The sequence below is a fragment of the Spea bombifrons genome, chromosome 13 (genome assembly GCF_027358695.1).
Source record: "Spea bombifrons isolate aSpeBom1 chromosome 13, aSpeBom1.2.pri, whole genome shotgun sequence".
Taxonomy (NCBI): domain Eukaryota; kingdom Metazoa; phylum Chordata; class Amphibia; order Anura; family Pelobatidae; genus Spea; species Spea bombifrons.
This window is the reverse complement of record NC_071099.1, coordinates 27,679,789-27,696,405: the sequence shown is the minus strand read 5'-3', so window position 1 is coordinate 27,696,405 and position 16,617 is coordinate 27,679,789. Positions and strand designations below refer to the sequence as shown.

The window sequence follows — 16,617 nt, the reverse complement described above, 5'->3', positions numbered from 1 at the left end:
GGGAGTAAAGGCTTAACATGAACATTAAGAGTAACAGTAACATGAACAAACACAAGACGTACCGGTACAGAAGGAGACGATGGCATTGCTCTTCAAAGCTTACAATCAATCAGGAGTTTCACCTTGAAAAGCTCAATGTCATGTTTATGGAGAGATGGTCAAGTTTGCAACTGCTGGGTTTAAGTATATTATTATTATTATTATTATTATTATTAATATATATTATTTATAGAGCACCATCACATTTTGCTGTAAATGACATAAACAGGACATAACAAGCAATGATCACATAACAATTTGGACCTTCGGACACGAGTTGAGGAGGGCTCTGGTCAAAGGAGCTTACAATCGAGAAGACCGAAGACACGGTAATTTCTCTGTGTATTCCCAGCATTACCAAGATAGAGAAAAGCCACTGCATTTGACCAGCTACCCCACCACCCCCACCCCACCATGAAAGGGTTCATTACAAGAGACCATCAAAAAAAAGGGTAGGTGTTCTTTTCAGCACTAGCTATAGGATCATTGATTGTATTTAACACATGGCTGCTCATCCGGATAACAGAGTCCTTCTCCATGAAGAAAAAGTGTGAAACACGAGGGTAATTACATATAATCCCCTTCCCCCCCCCCTGGAAAACAACAATCATATTGGTCAATAGTCAGCTCTGGAAACCTGAAAGGAATACAGAGGTTTGGAACCCATCAGAATGCTAATAACTGATGTATAGTGAATAGTTTATCATACTATACATTAAACATATGTATTTATGTTATGAAAGGGAACCAAAAGAGTTTCACATGGGTACTGGTGCGGCCACATGTTCTAAATAATTATTAGTAACTGTAATTATTGATTATTGATTGGTGTGAAGACAAAACCAGTGAGGAGCTGACTTTGTTGGATTGTCTTCTATAGGACATCTTATTGTTATAGGATAACATGAATAAAGTAACACATAAACCTGGGGGGATGGGTTTCATAATGATTCTGGCTAAATAAACTTCTGTTTTGTGGTATAATCAGCATCCATACATTATGAACAATCCCGTTTAATTGTTTTCTCCGCACATCTTTTTTTTTGTTGGTTCCAGAACACGTCTGTTCCTTTCTAATTTCCCATTACACGCCTGGCCAGGTTGGGGAATCCAGGACATCATAAAAGGAGATTCAGATGCGGTGACACCACTGTGTATCATCCATGTGTGTCCACCAGATTAACTGTGAAATAGCTTCATTAGGTAATGCCTGCATTCATTACATCAGTGAGGGGCGCACACAGATTTCAAGGGGGGCATAATTCATTGACAAAGCAGAGATTGTGGTCTAGGATGTAGCATCAGCATAAGGTTTGAAGCGCTTTGGTAATATGGTCAGTGGTCGGCAAGTTCATCGTGGTCTCCATGAGCAGTGAGGACCAGACTAGTGCTCAGGTCTGCATCTTCTGCATCTGTTTGAGGACCATTTCCAGAATGAGCATATTGTCTCATCAGGGGTTACAGCCAATGGAACTGGCCATTCAGCAGGGACATTCTATTGTGGTGATTAAGAATAATCTTCATAATCTGTGGCAATTTGGCTCTCTATGAATAACCCCTTTTTCTCACGGGGGGGGGGGGGGACCATGCGTCAATCATTTTGTTTCATTCTGTAGACATTAGAAGATCAAACAGGCTTTGGACCTCCAACATGTTCCAGACATCCTATTGCAGATCCTCACCTATCCATGGTCTTGTCAAGCCATGATACTGAACTTCCTCTGATCCATCAAATGCCTCTGCTTAGTACTGAGTGAAGGTGCCAGGTGGGAGGACATCTCATCCAAATCCATTATCAGTGTTTCTTCATCTGACCACCACAAACAGGGACTAGGGGACATCTTGAAAAAGCAATCACATGTTTTTTTCTGCTGACTTTCATAAATTGTTTTAGTCTATATTTTAACTAGGCTACTTATTTTCAGTTTAAATTACTTATTTTGAGTTTTATATATTTTTTAACCATCTTTTTATTGAAAACGTAACTTGGATACACACACATATGAAGCGGATCTCAGTATTCTGCTATATCACAAAGGTTTGCAGATGACAAATATATCAGTGTTCCGAGTTTTAATGTTTAACATTTACCATTTGTTTTTGAAATTATTGAATCCCCAAATCACCACATGATCTTCTGAATGACATAAAAATAAATAACCCATGTAATTAATTTCTTTTGGATGCTGATCATTGAGCTCCAGTATTTGGGGAGCTCAGAGAAAGGAGAGTTGGGGAACAATACCAATACAGTCTGGTTCCCTACATTTCTTCTGTCTCTTCCTCTCTCCCCTTCTCCTTTTTTCTCACATCCGTCTTGCTCTGGATTCAGTCACGTGATCTAGCCCCAAGAGAAGGACCAGGAGTTTGATATTTACTATCAGAAGGTCAGCATCTGTATAAATGTGTGTGTGTGTACATTAAGATTTTCTTTTTGTTTCTGGAAGGCACCTTTCAAGTCTGTTTGGTGTGGGCCCAGATGTCTTGGGCAAATATTACACTTTCAGCCTTAAAATGTAACACTCCCCTGCATTCAGCCACACAACTCATTCCTTACATTATCCAAAAGAGTGGACTTGGTCAGGAACATATTGGGCTATGAGAAATGTTAGGGAGGGATCAGCTCTCGGGCAAGGGTGGAGAGGCTCTGTTGGCCAAGTGAGGGACATTTCTTATTGAGGTTTGTTGTAAGTGAAATATGTAGGTTAGCATTAGGAGACATCCCCAAAAGCTTTGAGATAAGTTTGGCAGTATTAATGATCATGGAAGTATTAGGTGGTATTTGATAACCTCTGAGATGAAGATGGTAGATCCTCAGAATAACTGGTGGAGGATCCTTGGGTCAACAATGAGAAGGTGGAGATGGACTTCTTTGGTCAGTGCTGGTTGAACTGATGGAACTCTTCATGGTTCAGCAGTGAAGGCCCTGGATTTGTGTTGCTATTGTGATGTCGGATGTGGATGAAGGTCATATATACATATATAAAGCCAGGCAAAAGCTTTGATAGAACTCTTCAGAAAAGATCCAGCGACTGGATTGTGTAAAGAAGCCACATTTCAGTTAAAAGACTGAAGACTCCAGTGACCCAGTTGCAGGGTGAAATAACTGGATAACGGTGGTCTACAGAGAAGACATTAACCTACTCAAGGTGAAGAGAGATGGATTTGGTTGTGCAGGGAAAGCTGTCTCGTTTCAGGTAATTGTGCAGAGGAACCAATGCATTGTATTATACAGAGATCAGCACCATGGACAGATCCTGTGTATTGTAGACTGCTTGCTTCATATGAATTCAGCTGTTCCAGGGAAACCCTGACTTCCCATCTATTAACTCTGTCACTCACAGTCTGGTTTGGTTCCAGCAATTCAGTTAATTGCCTTTTAATAGTATATTGTGCAACTCTTTATTACCCTGTCATATCTGTCCCCTGAGATGCCAGGAATAAAAAGGGAGAGTGTCAAAGGACAGAGAGTGGGTTGGAAAGGAGGGGACAAGAGACAGAAAAAAGGGAGAGAAGGAAAGAAAAAAGGGGAGGATGGAAATGGGGAAAGACAGAGAATGGCAAGATGCTATAAAAGAAGAAGTGCAGTATTGGGGGAACCCAACTAAACCAAGTAAACATTTATTTACAAAGGAAAAATATGGTATTTTCTTATGAACCACGACCTGCTTTACAAAGAAAGAGACAGTTGTAACCCAGGTCTTGTCTTAGATTCAGGAGCCATGCATGTTTAAATGTGCCTTAATGTATTAACCTCTGCCACTTCTGCTGGGAGACTGTTCCCCTTATCAACCACCCTCTCAGAGATAAATGCAGGTCATGTATTTAACCCTTTAAGCATAGGCTGTCTCTTTATACAGGGAGTCAGGTTGTGATTGCAGTCTGGGGACCAGAGAGACAGCTTCAGAGTTCGAACCTGTCCCATTCAGTCCTGGGCACCTGATCCGGCTCGCCTTACCTGCGGGACAATGCAGCGATTCTTATATCTCTGCAGCCAGCAGCGCCCACCCTGCACCTGCACAGCTCACCTGTCTGCGGATCCGGGAGGTATAGATTTACATGGATTCCTGGATGTTTGTTTAGAGAAACAGGCAAACCTGCATTATATTATAAATCATTTCAATAAATATATAGTTACATATACAGTGAATATAAACTATGATATATTTCTATATGGAGAGATGATATCCATCAACCTGTATGATTTATATATATATATATATACTTACATATAGATGAGAGACATATATACATCATATAGTATTATGTAGTATAGTATAGCTGTTGTGTGTATATTTCTATGTAATATATATAATATATAATATATAATATATATATAAAATAGTTTCTACTAGAAAGATGGCTGTGGCTGTAATGGCTATGATATTATATTTGGATGGCAGTGTTATCAGGGCGCAGATTATTGCTTTGCCCTGGGATGGATATAGTGAGATCTGTGATAAGAATGATTGATAGTGTGGGTAATTGTGATAATAATTGTGATAGCGGAGAAAGCTGTTCCCGGTGTGGGAGGGAGGCGGCGGGTGTGAGGCAGGGGGAGGCGCTGCTCCCGTCCCCGTGCTGCACCTGCCCCGTGCCGGTATATATGCGCCGAGGCAGCCGGCCAGCAGCAGGCAGAGGGAGCGCTCGGTCAGGAGCATGGGGTCCCCGGGCACGCTGGGCAGGAGACTGCTACTGAGCGCAAGCACAGCCAAGGAAGCAGATAGGTAAAAAGACTTCCTAACTCTCTCTCTCTCTCTCTCTCCCTCTCCCTCTCTCTCTCCATCCTATCTCTCTTTTCTTCCTCTATCCCAGTCTCTTGTATGTATCTTCTTTCTTTCTTTCTTTCTTTCTTTCTTTCTTTCTTTCTTTCTTTCTTTCTTTCTTTCTTTCTTTCTTTCTTTCCCATTCTTCTTTGTCTTTCTTTCTTACTTCACATTCTCTTTCTTTCTCTCTCTCTTACATGCCATTCTCTCCCCTTCCCTTTTTTCTCTCTCCCCGCACTTCCCTTATCACACTCTATCTGTCTCCCTTTCCCTTTTTTTTTCTTTCTTTCTCTCGGTTGAGGTATTCAATACAGTATACAAGGTACATTATGTGGGAGTGTGACATCATACGAGTAAATGAGTGTTATGTGTGCAAATGTATTTGCGGAGAAGAAAGGAAAGAAAGAAAGAAAGAAAGAAAGAAAGAAAGAAAGAAAGAAAGAAAGAAAAGAGAAGAAAAAAACAGACTAGTTCCTTTCCAAAATACAGAACAGAATGACTCAAGTAGCATCCCAGCTGCACACATGAAACATGCATTGGCTGTTTAAAACCTCAATTAGATTTAAAGGTAGATACATAAATAGTGAGGACAGAAAATACCTATTGACCCATCTAGTCTGCACCTATCGAATCCTTTTTTCTTGAATTCCTTTACTGTGTTTGCCTAAACTGCTTTCAATGAAAGTCTGTTCAATGTATCCACTACCCTTTCTGCTTCCAATCCTCTATCTTTAAGTCATGTCCTCTGTCTTTATTAAATATATAAAGCCCTGTGTGGGTTAAATAATTAAAATATTATATGAATTATTATTATTATTATCAATAGTTCTGTGTGATCAAACTGCTCCATCCTTACTACCTCACTAACCTCGGGACTGGAATGAACGGTTAACTCTTCCTCTGCTGGACTCCGTGTGGCTTGGCTGAGCCCTGGAGCATCACACACACACACACATACACCCACATATACACACACAAATACACATACATAAAAACACACCCATACACCCATGTATACACACACATAAACATATAATATATATATATATACACACAAATATATACACATACACATAAATAAATACACATACATATATACACACATACACCCATGTATACACACACACATACAAAAAAAATATATACACACAGCCCTTGGCCTCCTTCTCCCCTGGGTTCTGCTCTTGTTAATAGATTAGCGATCCGGGTCACAAGAACAAAATGTCAAACACTTTGACTTCATATCTACCTCTGCTGTATAAATAACACTACTGGGGTCACACAGCAAATCCCACATCTCCGAGGATCACACATGTGTTATTCCATGTATAGGGGCTGGAGTTTTATGTACATAGAATGTATATATGTATATAATTATGCATTAATATATATTGCATATGTATCTATAGAACAACGAACATATTATATATATATATATATAATAATTAGTTTTGTGTTTAGGTTAAAAATAATGCAAAAAATGCCTTTTATTTGGATACAAAGCAATCTGGCAGCAAACACGATTATGGAATGTAGTTCCCTCTCTAGTACATTATGTGATATTTTTGAGGCAAATGTTGACCTATTTGTGCAATGAGATGTAAAATTCTGATTTGTAAGGAAGGACCCAGCTTGTCAGGTCTAGTTAAACACACAACACAATCTCTAAAACCAGACCCCCCCAGTCCCCAAAATACCCCACTTCACCCCTTCAAGCGCTGCCATCCAACACCTAATATATGATGTATACATATTCTTAATTACAGTATATATAAAATAGTATATATAATATATACAATACATACACATACATAAATATATTGTATACAAAACAATTTTGTTCATACTATTCTGTAGATAAATATAGATCCCACGTAAATGCGAAATTCGTATAAAAATATCTCCATGAGAAAATATTAACATTTTTTTTCTTCTAATTTGTATCTTTTATCCTATTTATTGCAGAACAGATTTCCGTATTTATTATATAATTATTGTTTCTACAAACATCTCCATGAGAAAGTATTTACAATTTTTTCTTCTAATTTGTATCCTTTCTCCGATTTATTGCAGAACAGATTTCCGTATTTATTAAATGATTATTGTTTATAAATGAATTGATTTAGATGGCGCCATCATATTCCGCAGTGCTGTACGATGGGGGTTATTAAACATTTTTGGGCTGGAATGAATATATATAGAATATTTCGTTCGTACATTTAAAGTTTTTAAAGCCCAATAATTCGGATATTAACGATTCTCTGAATACAAAAACAAAATACATTTTTATAGTAATTCAACCAATCGATCTATTTTAATAGAAAAGAATAAAACTATAAAAATTACCGAAGGACTTTAAATGTTTCCGATGTCAGTTCTATGCTACTGGAAATAAATTGCATTTTATCCTGGAACACAACCAAATCGCTGGATGTTTTCTAAATTTGTGCAATTTACAAATTCAATGTTTACAATTTGGGGTGAAAAAAGAGAGAAAAAGACAGGAGGGTCTGTGGTGGGGCAGGTGGTCTGGTTTGGGGTGTTGGGAGGGGGAGTGTTGGAATGCAGTGGGGTGGCAGGATGATGGAACCAGCAAAAGAATGGGATTGGGTGCTGCATATGGTGATGGGATGTGGGGCGTGGGGTAGACGTGGTGGGTGAGTTTGAGGAACACGAAAATTAGCCTGAAGGGGTAAGAGGACAGAGGGGGGGATGGGCATTTAAAAGGTCAGGGTGGGTACACAGCAAGATGCCATCACAAAGCTTTAGGAACCCTGAAACCTCTGGGGATACACAGATTGGAATGACTTATATTAGGTCTCTCCTTGGAGAGATGCTTCCCATGCACGGTGACATTGGGCTATAGGAGCTGAAATGTTACAGTGAAATTCCACAGAGATGTTTATATTTTTGGTATATATATAAAAATAAAACTGTGGACTATGGCAGGGAATCTGAGGAGAGGTTCGTGATGGCTTTGGGTTTTGGGTGCTTAGAGGAGAGGGACAATCAATGTGTTGGAGGGTTGGGTTTGGGTACTGCATGTGGTGACAGGAGGGGGTAGTGGGGTGAGACTTTGGACCCTCCTCCAGATATGCAGCAGTCATGCGGACACCCTCATCTCCCCCCCCCCACCTAAAAAACTCCCCAATCGCCTTTTGCTTGTTGCTCTAGCTGTAGAGAGATTTGGTCTCCCATCAAACAGCTAATTCTGTGCTTCCCCTCTCTCTCTCTCATACTCACCCTCTTTAGGATCCTCTGCATTGGACAGCTGTGTCATTAAGACAAGGGCATACTCTGGATTGAGCAAGGACACCATACTGACTTCTTCAACACGTTCCCTGCAGCTCCCGTTTTGCTTTCTGCAAGATAAGGGGGTATTTCCTCCCACTATGGTGGTACCCAGAGGGCTCTAATTACTTGCTGGAGAAGGTGTCATGCTCAGAAGGGCTGGGGGGTGGAGAAGATCCAGTGTGAACAAGTGGAGGTAACAGTCTTCATCCAGGAAGAGGCTGCAGACCAAGGAGGACTCCCAACTATTTTTAGAAATCGAATTTTGAACGAAAAGCCACCATGGCTACCATGATCAGGAGCAAACTGTCCAGTGCGGCCACCTCAGTATCTAACAAGTCCCAGGCCAAGGTGAGTGGGATGTTTGCCAGGATGGGGTTTCAAGCAGCCACCGATGAAGAAGCTGTTGGCTTTGCCCATTGCGATGACCTGGACATGGAACACAGGCAAGGTTTGCAGATGGACATCTTGAAGACCGAGGTGCCTGCTGGAGATGTCCCAGCTGAGGGAGACATCCACTACCAAAGAGACGGCACAGGACCCCCTCCCTCTGATTCTAAAGATGAAGGACTGTGCTCTGAGCTTTCTTCTGTCGGAAAACCTAAAATCACAGCTTGGGAAGCTGGCTGGAATGTCACCAACGCCATCCAGGTAAATCCACTGACTCCATCACATGTGGCCACATCTTCTATTGTATTTTTTCCATTCCCACCAAACGTTCTTCATTAATCATGAATCAGATTTGCCATAGAATTTCAATTTCAAGCTCTGTGGATCCTATGCTTTTCTAAAAGATCACATTCTATTTGGGGACAGTCTTTCAAGGTCAAAAAATGTCTCAGTTTGAAGGCCAACCTTAAGTCGGACATCAGGTCCCTCCCCAATGTAAATACATACATTTTAGACTGTTCAAATAGGTCTTCAAAGATAGAAATGAAATATTAATATCAATGTTAGCCAAAATTAGACAACATTGGTTAGACATATATATATATATATTTACATATATATATGGATATCGTATAATTTTAAACTTCTATCTATATCATCTATCCATCTCTGTTCACCCATCCCATTATCTATGTATCATTGCACGCTATCATTTTTTTGCATACTTACATTGACCAAGTTTGGGTTTCCTAAAAATATATATTTACTGCAAGTTGAATATCAAATTAATCCGACAACGCCAAAATTTCGATTTCGTATGAAGCAAATTATTAGCAAACGAAATACAAAGTGTGTAAATGTCTGGCTGTTTTACTAGAGATGTTCCTAAGTTAGCAATATATTGGATAGTGGTGAATATAAACCTACATATATGCTTTGATTTGTTATATACAGTTTAATCGCCATCATTGGGCTATAATCTGAGATTAATAATAGCAAAAGCTGTCTTCTACACACTCCCCACTACTGAAACGGTATATATATATATAGATAGATAGATAGATAGATAGATAGATACAGATATAGATAGATAGATAAAATAGCAATTTATATATTATATGATTCATCCGTGCAACTTTATTAAATTATATATATTCAATAGAGACATAAGGTGTTAAAAGGTTATTAATCTGTGTTAAATCAGAGCTTGAATATATATATATATATATATATATATATATTATAACAAGTATAATAATAATTATATATATATATATATAATAAAAATTCTAATTTAAATAGAGTGTTAGGAAACATTTATTGTTTTAAGGGAATTCAAGGGAAATTTTGCATAATTTATAAAAAAAAATACAAAAAAAAACCCCCAAACATCCGTAGCACATTCTGTAATTTTGTGAAGACAAATGTATTTAAACATTCACTTGGGTGACGCAGTAAAATTGTTATTCATTTTTATGCAATTGTATCAATTTCTCACGTTTTCTGTCACATCTTTATATGTAGAATACATTTCTATACTTCTGTAGTAAATGCAGTTGTATTCTGTTGTTTCTCTTTCTTAATTTATCTTGTAACATTCTCATCTCTCTCATTTATTTCTTTCCATAGGTACTAGCCACCTATTTTCCCATATTTTTTGTCTTTACTATATATGAAAACTTGAAGTTTTAATTTCACCACCCTATTCATACCAAAGGGGTAGATGGATATGATATCTGTCTGTCTGTCTGTCTGTCTGTCTGTCTATCTATCTATCTATCTATCTATCTATCTATCTATCTATCTATCTATCTATCTATCTATCTATCTACATAGAGAGAGAGATAGCAGATAGATAAACATTTTTGGAAGTAACACATAGCCCCATATGTCTCCCTCATACCTATTAATTTAGAATGTAATTAATGTTGCAACAGACTTTTTTTATTGAATAATTTTGACTATTTCCCTTAACCCTTTGGATGCCAGATGCTGCACATTGTATTTTGTGCTTCCTAAAGATGGCGTTTCTGTGCGGAATGCCTCAACACCAACATTTTCTTCATGAAAATCTGTGCATCAAAATGTCACTGGCTACGCCTGCCCCCTTCTGGGGAAACTGGGAACTGCACGCCGCAGCTCGTCTGTGTGGGGAACCAATTTAGCGAATCTTTCTTGCAAAATCAGACAATTTAATAGTGGTGGAAAAAAAACACAAAGAAATGGATTAATTTGGAGAAAAAAAGGATACAGGAAATAAGAAACGGTAACAGACTAATAATGCATCTCTGAAACCCCTCTCACAGTATGTCCTGAGGAGTTGATATTTGGCAAGTGAGAAACAGTTGGAAAATGGCTATTAAAAAAAAATAGAATAATGCTAACAACGTTAATCATCCTTAGCCAGAGACCAACAATATCACCAATATCTTTTACCAAACTGATTTTTATCGTTTTAAACTCCTCTGGGCCAAACTATATACATAGAAGGTTTATTTAATATTCCAATGTGTTATCCCAGGAATACCCTTGGCTAGTTAAACTATTCTTCTTGTGACTTCAAAATAACTTTAGTTAATAGAACGGGAATGTGGAATTTTTATTAAAAAGAATCTATTTCAGGGATTGTTGCATATGATAACTGCATGGCATTAATGCAGAAAATGGCGCGGAGCATGGTTCGGTATGGTGAAGGCAGTAGATGACATTGGCCAGAAAATAGGTCACTAGCTGGCATTATTTCTGCTGTGTAAGGGAATTCAGATGAATCTATCCATAAAATGCTTGGGAGCCATGGAGCGTCCTTCTTCCTTCACCCTCTAGCTCTGCGCCGTGGATGACTAATGTCACTAATTACTCAATTGGAAATAATGTTATCTCCTCCACCAGCATTAAAGGGGTGCTAAAACACGTTGCTTTTTCTTGAAGAAAAGGGTTATTCTTCAAGGTGTTTGGAATATTAAGAAAAGACACCTTTCTAGTTGTGTTATTTGCTCTGAGGCACACAACGGAGGAATGAAGGGAATGCATGAGTGTTTTCCCCCTGGTTGAGAAGCTCAGGGACATCTTTTGGGCCAGGTCAAAAAGATGCAGGCCTCCCTGGGTCAATGCATTCCTCAAGGGCCCACATCAGGTATCCTATGTGTCCAAGTACCATCACATTTTGGCTTCATTCTCCTAGGAAGTTTCATATTTGTCAAAATAAAAGAGGGAGCTGAGATAAAGGCAGGAGAGTGAGTAAGATGCTGCAGTGAAGATGGAAGAAGGGTGCTGCGATAGAGGTAGAAGTAAGGTGCTAAGATGGAGGTAGAAGAAGGGTGCTGTGATGGAGGTAGAAGTAAGGTGCTGAGATGGAGGTAGAAGAAGGGTGCTGCTATGGAGGTAGAAGTAAGGTGCTGAGATGGAGGTAGAAGTAAGGTGCTGAGATGGAGGTAGAAGTAGGGTGCTGCGATTGAGGTAGAAGTAGAGTGCTATGGTGGAGGTAGAAGTAAGGTGTTAAGATGAAGGTAGAAGTAGGGAGATATTCTGGATCTAGAGAGATGGACTGAAATTGATGATCGGGGGTTTGGAGAACACGTAGGAATGCCCAGGGCCCCATTAACAAAAAAACGAAACATTCCCTTGGTTTCCATGGTAATTTCCATGGTAATTCCTGGAGTTCTGAACGAGCGTTAATGTCTCCTGAATATTAATATACACGAGCATGTAGACAAAATGGCGGAAAGTGTGAAAGGCCCTCAATGACTGCAGTCCTTTTATGCTTTTTAAAGCTGACAGGGCTCTATTCAGAAGGAAAAAGCGTAATGATTAACCCATACATGCTATTTTTTTTTTAAATATCCAAAGATCATTGTAAGCACTATTCCTGAATTATAAGAAAATGCATGTTTTTTTCATACACCTATCAGTTTTGATTCAGAATAAGGTGCGGTCAAACAAAAACCATCCGCTTTCACCAAACACAACCCTTAATACCAACGTTTGTCAAGTTATGACAAGGTTAAGGTACCGGTTAAAATACCTAACAATACATGACTGCTGAAAACTGTAGCAGATATTTAGGAAAGGAGTCAGCATGGTATATGGAGGAGCCACATGAAGCGAGTGACTGTTCCCTAAATAGAAGACACATGATGCTTTAAGTACCCATTCTTTAGGTGTTGAATGGGGAGAGAACCTCCTTGACCTCACAAGTATTGGCATGAGATGATGTCACACCGGCACCCAATTGTGAGTGGACCCTTTTGTAATTTCATAACCCCTGGTAGTGCCCCAGCCCCTGGGGTATCACATGCGGGTACTATGAATAAATCCACCAAGTTCAAGCTATTTTAGATCCAAAGCAAGGCAAAATAAACCCATTGAAACACTGATTTTGAATTAAACGTGATGGGGAATTCTCGTTTGACTCCTTGGATCCACCACACGTCTGCATTTATAAATACATGTTTTTATCCTTGTTAATATGGTCCTATTGTGAAACAGCTTCTGATATTTGACGGCACCATCCCGGTAAAGCCCTCGTAGTATGTTAGCATTGAACCTATATGTCTTTGGAACCTCATCTCTCATGTACTTCTGTTTTGCAGGGAATGTTTGTTTTGGGTTTACCCTATGCTATTCTTCATGGTGGATACCTGGGACTGTTCCTTATCATTTTTGCTGCTGTGGTGTGTTGCTATACGGGGAAGATCCTCATTGCCTGCCTCTATGAAGAGAACGAGGACGGTGAGACGGTTAGGGTGAGAGACACGTACGTAGACATTGCCAATGCATGCTGTGCACCGCGGTTTCCTAAACTTGGTGGAAGAATTGTCAACGTTGCTCAGATAATCGAACTGGTCATGACGTGCATCCTGTATGTAGTGGTGAGCGGAAACTTGATGTACAACAGCTTCCCGACCTTACCAGTGTCCCAGAAGTCCTGGTCCATCATAGCCACTGCTGTGCTCCTTCCATGTGCTTTCCTCAAGACCCTCAAATCTGTGTCCAAATTCAGCTTGCTCTGCACCTTGGCTCATTTTGTTATAAACGTCCTGGTAATCGCCTACTGTCTGTCGAGAGCAAGGGACTGGGCTTGGGACAAAGTCAAGTTCTACATAGATGTAAAGAAGTTTCCTATCTCTATAGGCATAATTGTCTTCAGTTACACCTCCCAGATCTTCTTGCCCTCTCTGGAAGGAAACATGCAAACCCCAAAGGAATTCCACTGCATGATGAATTGGACTCACATCGCAGCTTGCATTCTGAAAGGACTCTTTGCTCTGGTGGCTTACCTAACGTGGGCCGACGAAACCAAGGAGGTCATAACAGATAACCTGCCATCCACCATCAGGGCAGTGGTCAACATCTTCTTAGTGTCCAAGGCCTTACTCTCCTATCCACTGCCCTTCTTTGCTGCTGTGGAGGTCCTGGAGAAGTCTCTCTTCCAAGAAGGAAGCAGGGCACTCTTCCCAAACTGCTATGGGGGTGATGGGAGAATTAAGTCTTGGGGGCTCGCTCTCAGATGCGCTTTGGTCATATTCACTTTGCTGATGGCCATCTATGTGCCCCACTTCGCCCTGTTGATGGGTCTCACCGGAAGCCTCACAGGAGCTGGTCTTTGCTTCCTCCTTCCAAGTCTCTTCCATCTGAAGCTTATGTGGAGGAAGCTTCTTTGGCATCATGTCTTCTTTGATGTTGCCATCTTTGTTATTGGATCCATCTGTAGTGTCTCTGGATTTGTGCATTCTTTAGAGGGTCTCATAGAAGCCTTTAAATACAATGTAGAAGATTGATTCCAAAATGTCGGGGTGACGATCGTCACGAGCATCGCGACTAATTATGCATCATTTTCTACTGACATTCTCATCATAGATATTCATGCCAACCCTTCATTTGCCAGTTGGATTGACAATACAGGGGTTTCCAATGTGTTCTCAACCCTTCTTGCAGCTAAGGAGTTAACCCCATGCACATATCATCTGTTGCAATCCATTTTTTATTCTGGAAAAAAATAAATAATGGCAAAGAAGAAAAATACAAAGCAGCTCATATCAGTAAATAACTGTATATTAATCGAAGGGAAATATTTTATTTTTGTTATATTTATTTAGAGAATAATTTCAATAAATTAGGGTGGAAATAAAATATATAGAGAAATATACTTGAATGCAAAAGAATATGGAGGTTCGTAGAGATATTTATGATTTCAGGCTGGTCTGCATGTATATTTAAAAAATAAATCAGCCATTATTACACCTAATTATTAATCATTATTAGGAAACTGGCCGGGGGTAGGGGGCACCTTAATGTTTGACCAAACAGATGCAATAACTACTTGGACAGTAATTACAGGCTTTACGGCAAACTTATTTTCAGAGCTGGTCTGTGTTTTCTCTGACCCAATTTAACACAAAAAAAGAAAGATTAACAATTAACCTTTGAACTCCAGCAGTGACCCCCTTTTTATTTTACTTTTCTGGTAGGGGGTTTCTCTAAGAGCGGCACACACATGGGATTTGTATAGGGGCAGAAGTTCATCATGTGCAGTTTTTTTTTCCAAAGTGCAAGGTGTGTTACCTGTGGGTACGTGTGTGTGTGTGTGATGTAACTGTGCTCACAGACAAATGTATATCCTAAAATTCTATTGTGGTACCTTAATATATCAGTTCAATAAAGAGACATATTCCCGTGGCGTCTGTGTATCTTGAATGCTCGACTGTCCAAAATGGTTACGTTGTTGAGAGACGGTGGCAGCTTTTTTATTACCCCAGTGCCTTACAAAAGGGGGTATGGGGATAGCAATGACCCACCAGCGGCTTATTTACCTCCTTGAGGTTTAGGGATGGCAGTAAATTCATTGAGTCAAGCACTAGCTACTTTACCCCCCCACCCATGAAACACGGAACACTCGTTACACGTAGACAGAATGTTAAAATAATCAAAAAACATTTTTCTTCCAACATTACCAAAAAGTTATCAACAGTATAGATAGAGTATTTGTACTTGGAGGGTTATTTATAAGTCATTTTCTCCTTTAGGCCACGTCTAACGTTAGATTCTGGTGCTAAATGCTAAATTGGTGCAACCACAGTAGGAACCAATGGCTGACCACCTCCTTTCACCACTTTACGCTGGAGTTGCAGTCTGGTTCTGGATCCGTGATCATATCCTACTCCAGAAAAGGTGAGTCCGTGTATGGTATTACGATCAAGTATGTTCACAGGTCTTTATACGTCTCTATGATTTGATTTGTAGGCATGTGACAGATTGGGTAAAACTGCAACCGGATCAAGAATTTCTACAAGGACCGTAGGAGGTGAGAGTGGTTTTAACAAACAAGGAGAACCTACCGATACACTATTCCTGTAATTTTTTTGACAATTATGAACCCAATATATTGAAATAAACATTAATATGTATCATTATATAGGAGTATAGAAGACCTGCACCAGACTCTAGAATGGGGTAACGGTGCAAGATTTTTTCCCCCCAATGCAGATACTGATTATCTAAAGCCGCCCCTCAGAGCTTCAAAGTGAACGTAAATGTTCCTCGGGGGCGGAGATGTAACAACTATGTAAAGAAGAGACAGATTAAGTGACTATGGTTACATACAACTGAGATGGGATGCAAAAAAATTTTCCTTGGGACCCCCCAAGACAGTGATGATGTTTGTTGAGAACCGGGTTGTTCCTTCTACCAGTATCTTACTTCTTAGAAATATTTTACACCATTCTCTGTTTTATGTTTCTCGTATAGTTACACTCAATTCCAACAAAAAAAAAATGATTAAAAATCCAAGGGACATTAGGGGTCAATTTGAGGACGTCTAACCATTATGAACGAAACGATTCAGTGTACTCTCTGGAGAGCTCAGAAGACCAGGACACATTCACACTGACTGCAAACACCCGAGCTCCGCAATAACGTGCTTATGATACCCAACCCTGTGTACAAAGTGGCAGCCTCCATGCGGAGCCGCCATGATGTCATATCCCAGCATCCTGCCTCAATGCAACACAAGGTGGGAAGGTAAGTCCATGGTCCTGCTCTCGACCCTGACTCTAACCATACCCCTTTGTATGGCAACAACCTATTAGTTCCTGCTTTTGTATCACATGATAAATGTTCCCGGCAAAAATATCAA

At 39.8% G+C, this 16,617-nt stretch overlaps 1 protein-coding gene across 2 annotated transcripts; it reads left to right on the top strand.

Annotated features, from left to right (window-relative positions):
- Window positions 1-4,520: 4,520 nt before the first annotated feature.
- SLC32A1 (solute carrier family 32 member 1) lies at window positions 4,521-15,162 on the top strand. Of its 2 annotated transcripts, XM_053453512.1 has the most exons (3): window positions 4,521-4,766; window positions 8,058-8,747; window positions 13,076-15,162. In XM_053453512.1, the coding sequence occupies exons 2-3, from the start codon at window positions 8,379-8,381 to the stop codon at window positions 14,261-14,263; spliced, it is 1,557 nt and encodes a 518-aa protein (XP_053309487.1). In that variant the 5' UTR covers window positions 4,521-4,766; window positions 8,058-8,378; the 3' UTR covers window positions 14,264-15,162. The 2 variants fall into 2 exon arrangements, with proteins under 2 accessions (XP_053309487.1, XP_053309486.1); XM_053453511.1 differs by lacking the exon at window positions 4,521-4,766 and having other exon boundaries at window positions 7,962-8,747.
- The last annotated feature ends 1,455 nt before the right edge of the window (window positions 15,163-16,617 follow it).

Bases quoted from the DNA above. Each gene is read 5' to 3' on its own strand.
- SLC32A1 (XM_053453512.1), top strand. From the start codon at position 8,379: ATGGCTACCATGATCAGGAGCAAACTGTCCAGTGCGGCCACCTCAGTA. The intron at 8,748-13,075 runs GTAAATCCACTG...TCTGTTTTGCAG, and splicing joins ATGTCACCAACGCCATCCAG to GGAATGTTTGTTTTGGGTTT.